The following is a 16562-nucleotide window of genomic DNA, read 5'->3' on the forward strand; positions in this document are numbered from 1 at the left end:
CCTAAAATTTCAAGTTCCCAGTGACATTGGTTGTACTTAACATTGCTCTAACATCTGCCTCGGGCTTTACAATCTATTTACTGCCCTTTAGAAGTAAAGTAAAAAAACAAATATCTGTTTATGTCATCCACATAGAAGGTTGAAAACACTGCACTATTTTCATCTTTTATACACTTTTTCTAAATATTGAAAGATGATAATTTTGAGAGCATGTTCTACTTAATGATATTTAACTGAGTTTCCTAAAAACATTATTTGTTCAATGTTTCATTAATACGAATCTTGGTTTTTCTTTTTTTCTATATCTAGGCTACATCCCTAACTGTATGGAGGCTGTAGAGTGTATGCTGGCTGCATCCAGTATTGGAGCCATATGGAGCTCAACGTCACCTGATTTTGGTGTTGTGGTGAGGACTTAGTTTTTTCTTATTATAAAATGGAATTTTCACTAAAAAGATGATAGCATTAGTAACTTAACTGAGAGGACAGAAAGAAATATTATTAAAAACTTTTGTTCAACTCAACTTTTAATATTTTCTTGTCATTCTTATTTGCTTTAAACTAAATGTGAAAATTGCAGATCCTCTTTGAATGCCCCTTCCTAATCCACCTTATGCAGACCCTACTACCGCTGCAGCCCAACATAACCAACACCCTGTACGGCAGTGCTGAACAACTGAAGAGAACAGCACACTATTTTTCCTTGGCACAGTCTGCAAAAGAGCTCACAGCTCAGCAGCAAAAAGCTGGCTAGAAGAAGAATAAGCAGAAGTTGCTTAACAGATGATTGTTTTTAAGTTTTTAATATAGCTGTTCTTGTTGTATCTTTTGAGCCTGATGAGAGAATACACCAAGCTGACTCCTTCATGACTTCATGAAATCTCTCTACTATTCTTTTAAGCTCTCATTTTCATGTCAAAGGTTTTGAAAGGCTGATCTAGTTGAAAGACTTTCCCATTTAAGATATTTATTGGCTTGAAGAATGTTGAATAGGGGACCAAATGTATTAAAATGAATCTGTATCAGGCTTTTTCATTAATTATATTGTCAGAGTTTAGCTTAAGAAATTTACTGAAACATCTTATTGCTAGGCCTGGATCCATCACTTAAGTTTCTCAATAAGTAACCATGTTTTACATCCATTCAGATAAACTGACACGGCCAATGATTAAATGTTTAAAAATCACAAACTAATGAGTTTTTAAGATGTAAGAAAAGAAAAAGCATATATTTTGTTTGTTTGTTTGGGATAAGGAACTCATCTCTCAGAGTATTTTATTTTATTTAAGGGTGTTTTAGAAAGATTCACCCAGATCAGACCAAAGTTAATATTTAGTGTGAATGCAGTCAATTACAATGGCAAAGTTCACAGTCATATGGAAAAATTGGAGCAAGTTGTAAAAGGTAACTCTAGACAGATTTTGTTTACATCTTTCATAGAATACTCATAATGTATCATCTTTTCTTTTGTAGAACTCTTTATTTTTTACTGATTCACTAAGATGTTGTTTTTTTAACACAGGACTGCCTGACCTAGAAAAAGTTGTTATTATTCCATTTGTCACTGGCAGAGCAGTAGATCTGACAATAGTACCACACAGGTGAATAAATCAAATATGGTCATAATCAGCTAATTTAAGAGCTATGTTACATAAATTCTGGTCATTTGAATTATGTTTAATTAGTATATAAATATCACATTTCTTAGTAGAACTATTTTTATTATTGTAGTGTGGGAAGGGAAAGGTAATAAGCAGGGCCACAAAAAAAAAGTAAAGTTCCCCTTTCAGATCACGTGGTCTATAGGGCAAATGATGCGAAGGTCATCTGTTCATGTGGACCACAGGAATTTTGTGGAGGCCTCTACAATTTTTTGAAAGCTTTGATAAAGATCCATGTCAGAATGAAAATGAATAAAAAAAACTTGTATCTAAAGCCTGCTATATTTTAGAAGAAAGAAACAGAGTTCTTGTCAATTTAATCTCAATTTCCTTCTAAAAAAAATATTTAATATGCATATTTTAGTTTTAAAATGTGTAGCCCCTGCCTGCCTTCCCTTAAAAAGTAAAGTTCCCCTTTCAGATCACATGGTCTATAGGGCAAATGATGCGAAGGTCATCTGTTCATGTGGACCACAGTTAATAGGGGCTCTATACCACCGGGGTTCGAATCCTGGTGAAGACTGGGCTTTTTAACTTCAGGATCTTCGGGCTGAGTCCACCCAGTTCTAACGGGTACCTAACGTTAGTTGGGGAAAAGTAAAGGTGGTTGGTCGCTGTGCTGGCCACGTGACACCCTCATTAACCGTAGGCCACAGAAACAGATGACCTTTACATCACCTGCCTTATAGACCACAAGGTCTGAAAGGGGACCTTTTTTTTTTTTTTACAAGAAGAAACTGGATTGACATACCAGCTATATGAAGCTATAGAGACAGAAATAAAAAAAAAAAAAGAAATTAATAGTGTGGAGGTCACTTTAAGAGTGCTAGAAAATAGAAAATCAAAAATAATAATAATTAGGCATTGTCTTTGATTCCAAAGATTTAGGATGAGTTCAGTATTTAATGTGACCACGCAAAACTTGTTGCGACCATTTGATGCAGACAAAGTCAAAGTCCACCATGAGTCTATTTAAGTTTTTATTTCAACTGCACCTCACATTGCAAGAGCTTTTTTTTTTCATCTCAAATATTAATGTATTGGTAAAAACCAAAAGGCAGTCCACAAATAATATGGCTGAATGATGTTGAAGCAGAGCTACAACAACTTGGACAAGTTTTGGAAAGATCTGAAATGAAGAATGTGTCAAAACTGTTCATACTTTCCAAGGCCATAGAGCTACTTAGATGGATAAATGAAAAGAGTCAAATGTTCCACAGCCAAAGATGTAACTTATAAAATAATGTGCAAAACTCACTAATTTGACCTTTTTTAACTGATGAAACACAAAAGACTACAACTATGTAATTAAAAACATTAAAGAAAATTCCCCAAATTTTGCTATTAGAAGAAATAGTTTTCTTTTGCAGTATTTTTCAACCTGGGATATGTATATTACTGATGGGGTTGGAAGGGAGTAATAAGTCAGTCAGTTGGAAATTTGGTAAAGTTGAACACTTATATTCTATTTGAAAGGTTTAGAAGTTTAAGGGAGTATTTAGTCATGGAAATTATAACTAAGTGGTTAGGAGTTAAGATATGCAATGGAAGTAAAGTTATACTATGAATGAAAGATATGTCTTTAAAGTTACACCAAAGATGTTGTTATAGATAAATCTACTACATTTAATACAATATGTTTTGTTACCTTTTTATGTTTAGCATTACACTAGAGGAATTTCTTCAAGCTGGACTTGAAAAGGGTCAAGTTCCTAAACTGGTGTTTGAACAACTTCCATTCAACCATCCTCTAGTCATTATGTATTCTTCAGGGACAACTGGTGTTCCAAAATGTATGGTTCATTCAGCAGGGGTATGTGTTATGTAGATGTGTTCTTTAAGTTTTTTGTCCTAATTTTCACTTAACTAGACAAGAAAAAAAAGGATTTTGGTGGAAAGCAAAAAGATAGGGAAGGGAATAGATTTTCTTTTGAAACAAATAAATGCCAGAGAACAATTGTTCCCTTTTAAAGTTGAATAGAAGTTGACTTAAGTTATTTAAAGTTAAGTTATTCACAATTTGACCTTCTGTTTTTTTGAAGTATCTTGCATAACAAGTATATGTTATAAGTTATTAGACAACTTAGATTTTTGTTGTTCTTTATTTGGTTTATGAGAGTACATGAAATACTGAGCATAAATGATAAGCAAGGGTGAAACTATCGTCCATTATCAAACTGCAACCGAGATTGAGGGTAAATGACCTTAAAAGGTTAATTGATAAATGCTTTGGGCAAGAGCAAAATTTCATCAGAGGTAGGATAAATATAATGGTTAAGATAAGATGTAATGGAAGAGTCAGAATGTATTTTGTCATCCTGATGAAGTTAATATATATTCAGCTAAGATGATGTAATGCTGGATAGAATAGTTTGACTTGTCTTCTGTAACAATGTTTTGTTTTTGACTGATCCTTTCCCAGGGAACTCTAATGAAACACCTCTCAGAACATCTGTTTCATGGCAACATGGACAGGAGTGATATTATGCTGTACTACACTACAGTAAGTACAAGGGCTGTCAACCAACAGGCCATTTATCATGAGTTTTTTTTTTCAGGATGACAGCTTCCTTATAATCCAGGTACAAATGGGCTAAAACCATAAACCATTTCTACACTACTGAACAGTTTGTTTTTTTGTTTTGTTTTTTTTACATCTAAAATTCAATCTCAAATGTAGCTTAAAAAAGGTTTATAATTAAAAAAAAAGTGTATCTATTATAAAAAAAAAAGTAGAAATGAAAGAGACAGCTTGCTGCTCAATGGGCCAATCAGCACTGGAGGGTCTAAGTCTAAGAAAGCATGTATTGGATATTAGGTGGTTGCAAAAGAATAATTAAGGAAAGTGTAAAATCTAATTTAAAAGTGATGTAGCAAAAGAGGGAGAGAGGTGAATGTGTGTTCAGATAAAAGAATGCACTACATTATTAATACTTGACTAAATACAGGACAAAAAAGTCTGTGACATTGTCAAGAGAAAGGATAGTAGGAAGTAAAACTAGACATCTCAATATTGGAAAAGTGAATCCATTTGAATATTTAATTTATACATGAAAGTCATGAACTTCTTATAGTTAATCGCTATTAACAAGTAATGAGGCATGCTTTAGAAGTAGATAGACCTGAAAGAATCTCACCATAGCCTGTAGAGCTTATTGATGGATAAATTAAAGCAGTAGTTTAAAATAAAAAATATTTAATAGTTCACAATGTTGGTTGGCTAGGTAGAAAAGTAAGCCAAATGGGGAGGTGGTTGTAGGTGAAAATGGAGTCTGCAGGGATGGTGCCAAAAATTGCTAGAAGCTCTAACAAAATGCTTACATGCCTTCCCTCTTTTTACACAATAACAAGAAGTCTTAGCATAACTTAATGTTTGTTTCTCTTCTAGGCTGGCTGGATGATGTGGAACTGGATGGTTACCGCCCTTGCAGTTGGCTCTGCGATAGTTTTGTATGATGGTTCTCCACTTGTTCCACACCCTAACATATTATGGGATATAGTAGACAAGTTGGGGTAAGTAACATGGAATGATCTGAATTTTTTTTTTTTTTATATTAAGTCAGGCAAAGATGCCTACTACAACATGATTAGCTGATTTCTTTAAATAATACCAGGTATAAATCTAGGATTACAGGCAATCTTTATTGATTAGACAAATGAAGAGCTATATATTATTAATAAAAACTTTGTTTTGGGGTTTGGGAAGACTTTAATTTACAAATATACTCATTGCACATATGTACACAGAGAACAGTTTGTTGTGTTCTTGTAAAGGACAAAGAATCCACAAAATCTATCCTTCCCACTGGAAATATACACATTCAAGCATATTCTAACTCCTGATCAAAAGAAAAGAAAGTGATAATAGAATTCAATGGCTAAAATTAGCTTTGTGGTGGGAGAGAGATATAAATTGGATTGAAAAAACTGGGCTATTTCATTGGAAACAAGATGGAGTTCCTGTCAGAAAACTATGTGTGAGAGTGGAAATATGCGAACAATGCAAATTTAAAAAAAAAAAAGGGGGGGGGGGGGGAATTCCTAACTATTTTTTGTCAGCAGATGAGAAAATTGAGAGAAAAAAAAAAGAAAACAATATATACCCATCAAAAAAATCAATGGGTGTAGCCAAATCAAGTAACTTTGCACAATATCTATACCTACTTTTAAATCAATTTAAAATCTAATTCGCAAATTTAATTAACTTGTATTCAGTTAACCCCCATGTTTGTTATTGTTTAGGGTGACAATACTTGGAACTGGAGCTAAATGGCTGGCAGTCCTAGAAGACAAAGGTGTTAAACCCAGTAAGTACAACTGTTTTCTGTGTTTTCTGTTCAGTTTGTTCAAGATTTGTTTGCATGACTATAAACTAATAAATTAACTGTGTATTTGGGCCTGAGTTTCTTTGTGATATAGACATCATTTACACCATGATATTACCTGCAAATGTACCTGTTTTCTGTTTTTCAGAGGGAACACATAGTTTGGCATCACTGAAAGCTATTCTCTCCACTGGATCCCCCTTGAAGACTCAGAGCTTTGACTATGTTTATAGAGACATTAAATCTAATGTTTTACTGGGCTCAATATCAGGTATGTGCCAACACAAAAGCTATGATTGTAAATAGTTGTTGTCTCCACACTTAACCAGTACATGCTTACCCCCAGTATATAACATCTTGGCTTGTGTACATTTTAACTTGGGAGTACTATTGAACTCACAGGAGGTACAGACATTATTGCTTGTTTCATGGGCCAGAATTGGACAGTACCAGTTTACAGAGGGGAGATCCAGTGTCTGCTTCTGGGATGTGACATGCAGAGTTGGCATGAAACAGGTTAGTTGTTCACATTTTATGTCCACTTTTGAACTATGTTTAGTAGCTATGATGTTCCCATTTAGAAACAAGCAGAATTTACCTTCTCTGAAGCTCAGACTTTGCTTGACATAATACCACTAAATTCTGACTTGACAAACTATAAATAGCTCTGTATGGCATTACAGGTGATGATTATAGAATACAATGTACATACACGTTAAACATTGTTAGGCTATACACCATTGTCTCATCCTTGTTGTTATCAATGCTGTTTATAGAAGTAAAGTACCTATTAGAGTTGGGTGGATACCCATTTTAAACTGTGACTTAATACTTGCGACCATTTGGTCCAGTAGTGAAGTAATACACCACTTGGTGTCGGAAGCTAAGTGATGTACCACTTGGTATCAGAAACTAAGTGATGTACCACTTGGTGTCAGAAACTAAGTGATGTACCACTTGGTGTCAGAAGCTAAGTGATGTACCACTTGGTGTCAGAAGCTAAGTGATGTACCACTTGGTGTCAGAAGCTAAGTGATGTACCACTTGGTGTCAGAAGCTAAGTGATGTACCACTTGGTGTCAGAAGCTAAGTGATGTACCACTTGGTGTCAGAAGCTAAGTGATGTACCACTTGGTGTCAGAAGCTAAGTGATGTACCACTTGGTGTCAGAAACTAAGTGATGTACCACTTGGTGTCAGAAGCTAAGTGATGTACCACTTGGTGTCAGAAACTAAGTGATGTACCACTTGGTGTCAGAAACTAAGTGATGTACCACTTGGTGTCAGAAACTAAGTGATGTACCACTTGGTGTCAGAAGCTAAGTGATGTACCACTTGGCCACTTTCCAAGTTCCCAAATTTTAGCACAGAGACAGAGACTCATATTGTAGTCATAAAATAAATAAATTTTTAAATGTGATCGAAATAAGTCTATAACTTTTATTTAAAAACTGACATTAACAGTTTCCAATAGTTCTTGTTCTCACTGTAAATAGTATTCTCTATAATAATACAGACAATTTTTTTTTTTAGGAAAACCTGTTTGGAATCAAGATGGTGAACTGGTCTGTTTAACTCCCTTCCCCTCTATGCCCGTCTATTTCTGGAATGATGATGATGGAACTAAATACAAAAAAGCTTATTTTAATAAATTTCCAAGTGAGTTTCTTCTATTCCTTTTAAATTTCAGCAAAGTATTCATCAGTTCCTGATTGGTAAGGGGGAGGAGAGTAAAGAGCACTCAATTAAACTTAAGCTTAAATGGATTCTCAAAACTTTGTGGGTATCTGACATTAGTTGGAATTGATAAAAGTCTAGGCTGCTGTGCCAGCTACAAACTATTTGACCATAGAAACTATATATATTATTATAGATCTGTAAACTCATGGTAATTTAGTATTTTAGATGAATACACAAAGACAAGGACATAAGCTCTTGTTAATGCAAAAGAGTGTAGATCTGCTGATTATACTAAATTTTATAGAAATAATTCACTAAGGCTGCTGGGGCAGCTTATGTTTGTTCTATTGTATTTTGACATCTGTCTGCTGAAAAAAATCAATACTATTTACATTGTTATCCTAGGACGCGTTGATCAATAACAAGTTGCCTGTTAACTTTTATTTGTGTATGCATTGGTATTTGTGTGTTAAATAAATGTGTAAAGTATAGTATGAGTTAAGTTTTAGCATTTAGATCCATTTACACCAATTTAATGGCATTATTAACAGGACTTTACAAACAGAATTAGAATTACAGAAATGGTGCATGTCTTTTCACCCAGAAAAATGCAGTTATTAAGAGTAACAAAAAACTAAAACAAATAAAAACTACTTACTTTATTCATGTTAAACCTGTAACACAGACTAAAATATCAAAATATCTCGGTGTAATAATAAATGAAAAGTTATCATGGAATCCCCATATTGATGGAATTAAAATTTATTAAGAAATCAAGCAAAACGTTAGGGTTTATTAAAATAATATTTTACAAATCAAATAAGAACATAAAACTAAAATGCTATTTAACTTTATTTAGGCCAATATTAGAATATGCATCCTCTGTTTGGGATTCCTTAACTCAAGAAAACCTAAAGAAACTAGAACACATATTAAATAGAGCAGTGAGATTTATAACAAACAAATATTCAAATTTGATTAAAGTAACTGTGGTATATTATCATTATTATTATTGTATTATGCAAATTTATCTATGTATGTTTATTCTTGTTATTAATAAAGAATATCACTTTCGGGTCATTCACTGGGAATGTTGTAAACACTAAACATGTCTTTACATAACCTTTGATATTTAATAGAACCGTAATAAGTCATGACGCTAAAGCAACACCATTTAGTAAAATCACTAAACTTAGAGACACTTCAGGACAGAAGAATAAAAACTAAAGTAGCTATAATACATCAAACATTGAACCATAATTTACGAACAGAAAACCAAAACAAATGAAAGACAGAAAGATAGCGGCACATTTCTTATTTCATACTCTAGAACAAAGTGCTCCTTCTTCTCTAGTGCCATTAAAGAATGGAATGGATTGCCTCAATCAGCCAGGAAAACCAACAACTTAGCAGAGTTTAAGTCATTGATTAAAAATGTTTTTCAATAACTACCCAACTCTAGATATATCGTTCTTCATTTTGTTAAATTGATCATCTGACAGCACACTGAAAAACTTATTTCCTATTGTAAAAAGGTAAATCCTAAGTGGTCAGACAGATGATGTTAACTTTGTTTTAGTCTTATTGTTAATTTTGATATTATGTGGATACAATGACAGCCTTAACTTCCAGCTGAGGTTAGGTTCCTATTTGAATGTGGTTGCACGTATGACCTCTAATCACAAATGAAATCCTGTTACGTCTCTATGGGCTCAAAACTGTGATCTTTGAATAAACAGCGATTAACCTTTTTGATGTTAAGTAGCATAAACATTCAGATAAGAAGAATAATATTTTTTTTTTTACATTTTAGATATCTGGGCTCATGGAGATTATTGTCTGATCAACTCTGAAACAGGAGGTGTCCTTATGTTGGGCAGGAGGTGAGTAGATAGATTACAATCACTCATTAACTTTTATTCATAACTCATTATTGGTTTTCTCTTCCTGATTTTATGATCATTATTGGTGTTTAATTCCTTCCAGTGATGGTACACTCAACCCTAATGGTGTCAGGTTTGGCAGTGCTGAGATCTATCATGTTGGTTAGTTTCAGATTTTTACATTGATTGTATGTATAATTGTGTGTAGGGAATAGTTTATTGGAGACTATTTTAAATAGTTTGTGGAGGAAGGATAATTTAGGTGAACTAGTGCAGTATAAAAAAAAAGTCAGATTCTTTTACTTGAATGTGAGAAACTTATTGACATTTTAAAAGGTACATTTCTTTTCTGCACCTATTGATTTCAGTGGAGAGTTTCAAAGAGATCCAAGACAGTGTCTGTGTGGGACAAAAGAGTAAAGATGGCTCAGATGAAAGAGTGGTCCTGTTCCTCAAGATGGCTCCTGGCAGTGAGTTTGGCTCCACAGTTGTGGAAAGCATCAAAAACCACATCAGAACATATTTGTCTGCTAGACATGTTCCAGCTGTCATTCTGCCGATAGCTGATATTCCAGTGAGTAGTATCAACACTGCTTTTCATAATGTTGTTAACTCTTTCAGTGCGGGGTTACTCTCAGGGAGTAAATTTACTAGCGCTGCTGGTGGAGACCTATTTTCTTTTTAAAATAAAAAAATAAAAAAGTTATGTTAGTTTTATTAACTCTAACCACCCTGCAGATTTTTGTTTGTTTATCAAAACTCAATTGTTTTCATCAAAATAATTTACACTGAAAGAGTTAATGCTATTTGGACAGTGTGAAATCTATCTAGGTTGTTGACATTCTTGTTCATATTCTTTCTTTCCAAATGCCAGTAAAGCATGCTATGGGTTGTCTGAATCAGAAAGAAAAACCAGTGACTTAGTAGAGTTTAAGTCCCTAATTAACTACAAGATGTAATCATCTCTTTATGTGATAGACATAGAGGCCCCATGCAGCAACTCTTTTAAGTTTGTTCTTCTCTGCAGTACACTATCAGTGGGAAGAAGGTGGAGGTGGCTATCAAGCAAGCTTTGTCAGGCCAGGAGGTGTTACAGAGAGGTGCCCTGGCTAACCCAGACTGCTTAGACCTGTACTACAACATCCCAGAACTTCAAGGCTATTGAGCTCACACACACACACAGTCTAAAGGCAAACATTCAAGCATTAACCAACACACTTTGAACAAGAACTCAAGGACACACAAGACTTATATGTAACATTCATGTCAACTTTGTTTTGTTGTTTTCAAGTTCCTTTGAATTACACTTAGTGTCATTGAAATTGATTTAAAAATACATTTGTTAGTTAGTTCAAACAAACAGTGGGAATGTTTTGTAAAATGTACAGTAAACATTTTCTACAATCTTCTTAGATCAGTTTGAAGAAATGCTCTATTTATTGGGTTAAATCAATTTTTTGGTTTACACTACTTGTGTTAGCAATAGATATATATTTATGGCATTTTACTCACTATGTTGACTTATAAGTAAGACTCATGTTTGGTTTCACATTGATTTTTTTTAATTTAATTTTTTTTTTAGTAACTCAATGATCTGCAAAGCTTAATGTCTCTTTTATTGTGACTACTTGATTGAACTTATTTTCAATTATGTAACTCATTTCTCATTTGTTACATCTTCATACCACAGCAGCATAATTCTCATTCAACTGTATTTTATTTTGTTGTAAAGACTTTGGTTTCTGACTTGATAGAAATGTAATAGGGAAATAAATTGATTGCTATGTGATTTGTAATGATGTATGTGTAATAAGCTGTACTTGAAGTATTACTAAAATACCTTGATAAATCTAGAAGCGTGAGTACCTTGTAAGGTGTATTACAGATACCAGTTCTAACATACTCCGTCACAAAAACGGTATACGATAACAAACAGGATCAAAGGCTCAATGACTAAGTTTACTCCAGATGAAAATACAACAATCTTTAATACAGAATGGGCCACAGTTGAGTTAGTCACTACAATGATGTTATCCCTCTGTGAGCCTAGCAATAACTGATCTTAAAGTTTACACTAATCTCTAACCCCAATGTGTATGTTGTCACTATAAAGTGTGCGTTCACAGTCAGTCCACTATAGTGCGTTTCTAAACTAAACAAAACTAATTGTCTAACAAATTATAGAGATTGTGATGTGATAGTGACCTTAGAAATGGCTATGTAAGAGACTCTAGCGGGGTTGATATTAGACAGTAAACAAGCAAAATAGAAAATACTTAGAGGATTGATAAGCCCAACACAATCTCATTTCCTATTGTCTTTATATGAGAAAAGAGTCCTTGTAATCACAACAAATTTCCAAAAGGATCAATAAAGCAGTCTTAGTCTTAGTCTTAGATGGCTGTAAAGTCTTATTCCACTCTGGGCACAGGTAGGGTCTAAAGCAGTAACTCCTGGTTTGCTCTAATTTTAAACTTAAATGCTTGATATTTATGCATTGATGTTGACAGAATGGTTAAACACTGTTATGTCATGATTAGGAATTAGTTATTTGTTTTATAGACAGGGAGACATTGACACTATTAGTAAAAACAAGGCAGGATTTTTGGAAGAATAGCAAAATCTAAACAGTGTGGAAGTGCCGAACAACACTTGCTCATTGTCCTGTTGAAGGCTTGTTAAAGAAGAACATGGGAGTTGGATGGATAGCTTAACAAATGTGGAGTGCTTGATATTAGTAGACCTGGGAACTCATAGCATGATGACATAGATAGAGTCATAGAATCTCATATTGAATACTCTATGTGCTGAAATATGTGTGTGTATATACTCCAAAGATTGATATTGTTGATATAGTGCCATAACTGTATGTGTATGAAGTCTGATGGAGTAGTTGCCTGTGTTTTGAATGGGGGAGCATCTATTAAGTTTTAAGTTGTACTAAAAGATGAATCAAGTGTGCATCCAGACAGGAACAACATGACCTCTAGTCTCATAACTTTTTCTTATAATAATTATTTTCAGTCAACTTTATTTTCAGTCAACTGATTTGGTTGAGCAATATCGCTTTGGAACTGACATAAAAACAAAAATAATCATACAACAGAGGAGTTAATGAGATTTAATTTAGTGTGTTTCTGTCAAGGTGTTGTGTCATGTGTCTGAGTTATGAATTCATTGTGATACAGTTTGAGCAGTGAAATGTGACACATTCCTTTCCTCATGATCCCTACATAGCACAATACGTATTATCATCTCTGTGTGAAGACTGACATAGCGTGGATATATTGTTACTTATTTTTACTTTATTTTAAAGTTTGTTCGGCCAGTCTTCAAGTCCTAGTAGATAAGATATCATGGAACATTGTTGACATAGAGTGGTCTCTGGGATTGAAATCTTCAAAGGGAATATTTTTTTTTTGCACATTAGACAGCAACATTGACGCCAACATTTTCAAATTTATATTAACTTTGGTTATATTATATTATTATTATAATTATTATATTATTTTTTTCTTCTTAATTTTCCATTTAGAATTTATGTAATTTAGGAAATTTTTATTAATGTTATTGTTAAGTAAACAATCATTATTATAATGAGAAAAACTCCAGAAATATCAGAATGAAAATAAAAGCATGTTCTAATTAGAAAAAAAAATCAAACAACTCACATAGTATTATTGTTTTATTGACTACAATGAAATGTCTTATAAGGTAACTAATTATTCAACATCTGTAGTTATACTTTTATATTATGTCTTATTACTAATGAAAGACTATTTATTGATCATTCTAAAATCATGTTAATACATTTTAGAATTTATTATATCTTTTTCAATAAAAGTGAGCTTTTTTTTGTATTGTTCAGAATAATATAATCAGAATCGAAAAATAAACTGCTGCATCATAGAGATGGAGATGTTTGGTCACTTTCATTCAATTTTCTTCTTTCTTATTTTACATGTTAGAGGGTAAACCTATAACTGAGATGAATCGCACAGTGGTTACCAGATCAGGCAGTTTTTCTTATATAGGAGGGTTTTGGGACCAGAGTCTTGTTTGGGCCTCTTGATATAGTATAGCTTCATGAAATTAATTTTAACTTATTTATATTTTCTTACCTATTTGTAAGATATTAGAAACAATATACAGGGGGGTGGGGGGGGTTTGGTTACTGGTTCATTTCTAGTCTATTATTATTATTATTAAATTTTATATACAATAGTTCATTTTATCAGATACTATATTTAAAGAATTTCTATGGAAATTTTATTATTTAAGCATACAATGATGAAAGACATTTTTATTTAAAAACAGAATCTGTGTGATTTTTTTGAGTTACTTTAAATCATTGACTAAAATTGATTTAAATTATTTAATTTCTTAGAACTAACGTAAATAATCTAAATGATTCTAAAAAAAAATGTGTTTATTAATCACACTGCTTCTTTCATATTCAATGCCCTCATTTCTATTGAATGACCTTAGAGAAAGAGATGTTCTACTGAAGTACTTTTGTTTGCTTTCATCATGGCTTGTTATAAGTTACATTCAACTAAAACTGTAGAGACAAAGTTATTAATCTGTGTAATGTTTACTTGGAAAATCAAATTTTGAAGAGTTTATTTATTGAAGTACATATTTTAAAATGTTTGTCTGATAAATTTAGATTACAATTAAGTTATTCAGTTCCAATGTGGACATTTCATTAGTTGTTAACACTGTATTTTTATTAGGGTTATTTTATTATAAGATTTCTTATAAAACAGACATTATGCAAAGGTTTGTTCCTAAGTTGTGATCCATATAGAAAACATCTCAAATTTATCAATTTTTATTATTATTTTTTTATATTTACTAAACTTAATGACACTAAACTGTCAAATATTTGGTTACCAACAATAGTTGACAAAGAATTTTTTGGTTACTACTTTCAGCTCTGCAAAACAAACCAACAAATTCTCTTCTTGTATTAGATTTGTGTGTATTTTCTGGTTTCAACCACTTGGTGCCTTGTATTTTGTTTTTATTTTTTGCCTTCATATGTTTGTTTCACTTTTATATCTATTTTAAACCCAATCCACAGGCTCAACAAAAATAGGAAGAATAAGGAGTGTTAAATGAAAGTTTTTTTTTTCTAAATACGATGTATCTATATAGGTTGAGAAACCTCCTACTTCTACACACCAAGTTTTCTTGTTAACAATATAAGTGATTAGACGTCTGCTTAATGTTACTGTTCTGGCCATTTGACTTTTGGTTTTAATTTGATTTTGATTCATATTCTGTCCAATGGTTTTTTTTTTTTTTTACACTGGTTAATATTTGGCAATAATCTGCTTACATCATGAGTTGTTTCTTTTGAAGTTTTTTTCCTATTTTCATTCTGAGTGGCATCACTCAGCAATAAATACTTTTTGTTCTTCTGGTAGAAAAGAACCTTTTACCAGTGCAATTCTTAAATCATAGCTTACATTGATTAATAGCAATCACTACCAGTTAACATGAATTATAAAGTGCTGTTAGATCACAGTCTTGTTCTAAACAACTCTGGGTAAAGAAATTATCCCCAACGGTTTTGATACCAATGAAATTATTTTATTTTTGATATTGAGATTCATTCTGTATTGCAGTTAAACATTGCTGTTCAAACTGTATTATAGTAAAAGCTGAATGGCAGACATCACAATCATGTTTAGTTTTATTTTGACCCAAATGTCATTGGAAACACAAGCTGACATTAGAGCTATGTGGTTATTTCAATTATCATCTATCAGAATTATTATTTCAAAGAACTTACGCTGTAATACTTGCAACTGTTCTTCAGTAGTTCCATTTCAGTTCACAATCTTTAGCTCTTAGTTTTGGGAATGGTGGAGATTACTAGGATCCTACTCCGAGTTGAGACACTGATCTTAGTCTTCAAGGTCTTAAAGCTTAATGCCTTGATGGTAATCTTAACTTAAAAACCACAGTTGACATTCGATTTACTTCTCTAGGACTGCCAATGGGATGTTGTTAATATTTTCATTGACCTGTCAAACTAGCATTTTGCACCTCTGAATGTGATAAAATCTTGAGTGTATCTTTCAGTTGTCAACAAATTGTCCCAGTGATTTTTTTGTTTGGTTTTGTATGTACAATATTGAAATACAATTTGGCAAACAGTAAAACTTATTTTGTTTTTTTTAATGTTTGTGTAAATGATTGTTGTTTGAGTAATGAATGTTAGTTGTAGTTCTTCAGCTGCCAAGATATGGTGTAGTAAAAACTAAAGTATGACTGGTTTTAGTATTTGACCCAACGAAATATAATCAATACTTGAGTTAGAAAGAAAAAAAAGCCTTGTGTTTAGCAGCTAAATTGATGTCAGAAACACACATCAAACATCCTTTAACTTTGTATTGATACAAACTATTGGTTTACACATCCCAAAGGTTATTTTACCCTAGAGACTTGGACCACACAATGATCTCTTGCCGTCCTGCACACCTAGTTTATAATCAACAAAACGTTCTACAATTTATCTGACCATGTTTTGATGAAGACAATTTATCTTTATTTTTGTGTGAATAGATTTGTTAATAATACTTTTATTTATAAAGAGCTGTTCAGAAACAAAATGTAGACTCGTGGCGCTGTGATAACACTACAAACACAATCATAATCACGAGATTTGTCATGACAAACTAATCTAAAAAGTTTTGAACAGGTAGATCTAGTATTGATATGTGGCCTAAGTCACGATGCGCTCCAGAAACTTTGACAGCGGAAGATTTGATACCGATAGTTTTTTAGACATTACGGGTCAAGACTGGATTTCTTTAATAAGGGCCTGACAAGTGCATGCTTAAATTGCTGTGGTACAATGCCTGACGTCAGTCAAGAGTTCACAATGTTAGTAATTGTGGGTACAAGCTCATCTAAACATTCAAGAAGCAAGGAAGTTGGAATGGGATCATGGTCACATGACTTATTTGGCATCTTTAAAATAGTACTTTTGACATAATCTTC

At 32.8% G+C, this 16562-nt stretch overlaps 1 protein-coding gene across 5 annotated transcripts in view; it reads left to right on the forward strand.

Moving 5' to 3' along the window:
• Positions 1–15721, forward strand: part of LOC106053669 (acetoacetyl-CoA synthetase-like) — an 18432-nt gene extending 2711 nt beyond the window's left edge. For all 5 annotated transcript variants that reach the window (XM_056006651.1, XM_056006652.1, XM_056006650.1 and 2 more), the window contains exons 6-19: positions 310–407; positions 1290–1404; positions 1523–1601; positions 3324–3474; positions 4084–4164; positions 5050–5174; positions 5904–5968; positions 6135–6257; positions 6389–6502; positions 7519–7644; positions 9479–9548; positions 9652–9710; positions 9917–10122; positions 10576–15721. In XM_056006651.1, the coding sequence (XP_055862626.1) occupies positions 310–407; positions 1290–1404; positions 1523–1601; positions 3324–3474; positions 4084–4164; positions 5050–5174; positions 5904–5968; positions 6135–6257; positions 6389–6502; positions 7519–7644; positions 9479–9548; positions 9652–9710; positions 9917–10122; positions 10576–10713 (1550 nt within the window). In that variant the 3' untranslated portion in view covers positions 10714–15721. The remainder of the gene's footprint in view (positions 1–309; positions 408–1289; positions 1405–1522; positions 1602–3323; positions 3475–4083; positions 4165–5049; positions 5175–5903; positions 5969–6134; positions 6258–6388; positions 6503–7518; positions 7645–9478; positions 9549–9651; positions 9711–9916; positions 10123–10575) is intronic.
• Positions 15722–16562: the final 841 nt, after the last annotated feature.

Source organism: Biomphalaria glabrata, chromosome 12, assembly GCF_947242115.1.
Source record: "Biomphalaria glabrata chromosome 12, xgBioGlab47.1, whole genome shotgun sequence".
NCBI classification, from domain to species: Eukaryota; Metazoa; Mollusca; class Gastropoda; family Planorbidae; genus Biomphalaria; species Biomphalaria glabrata.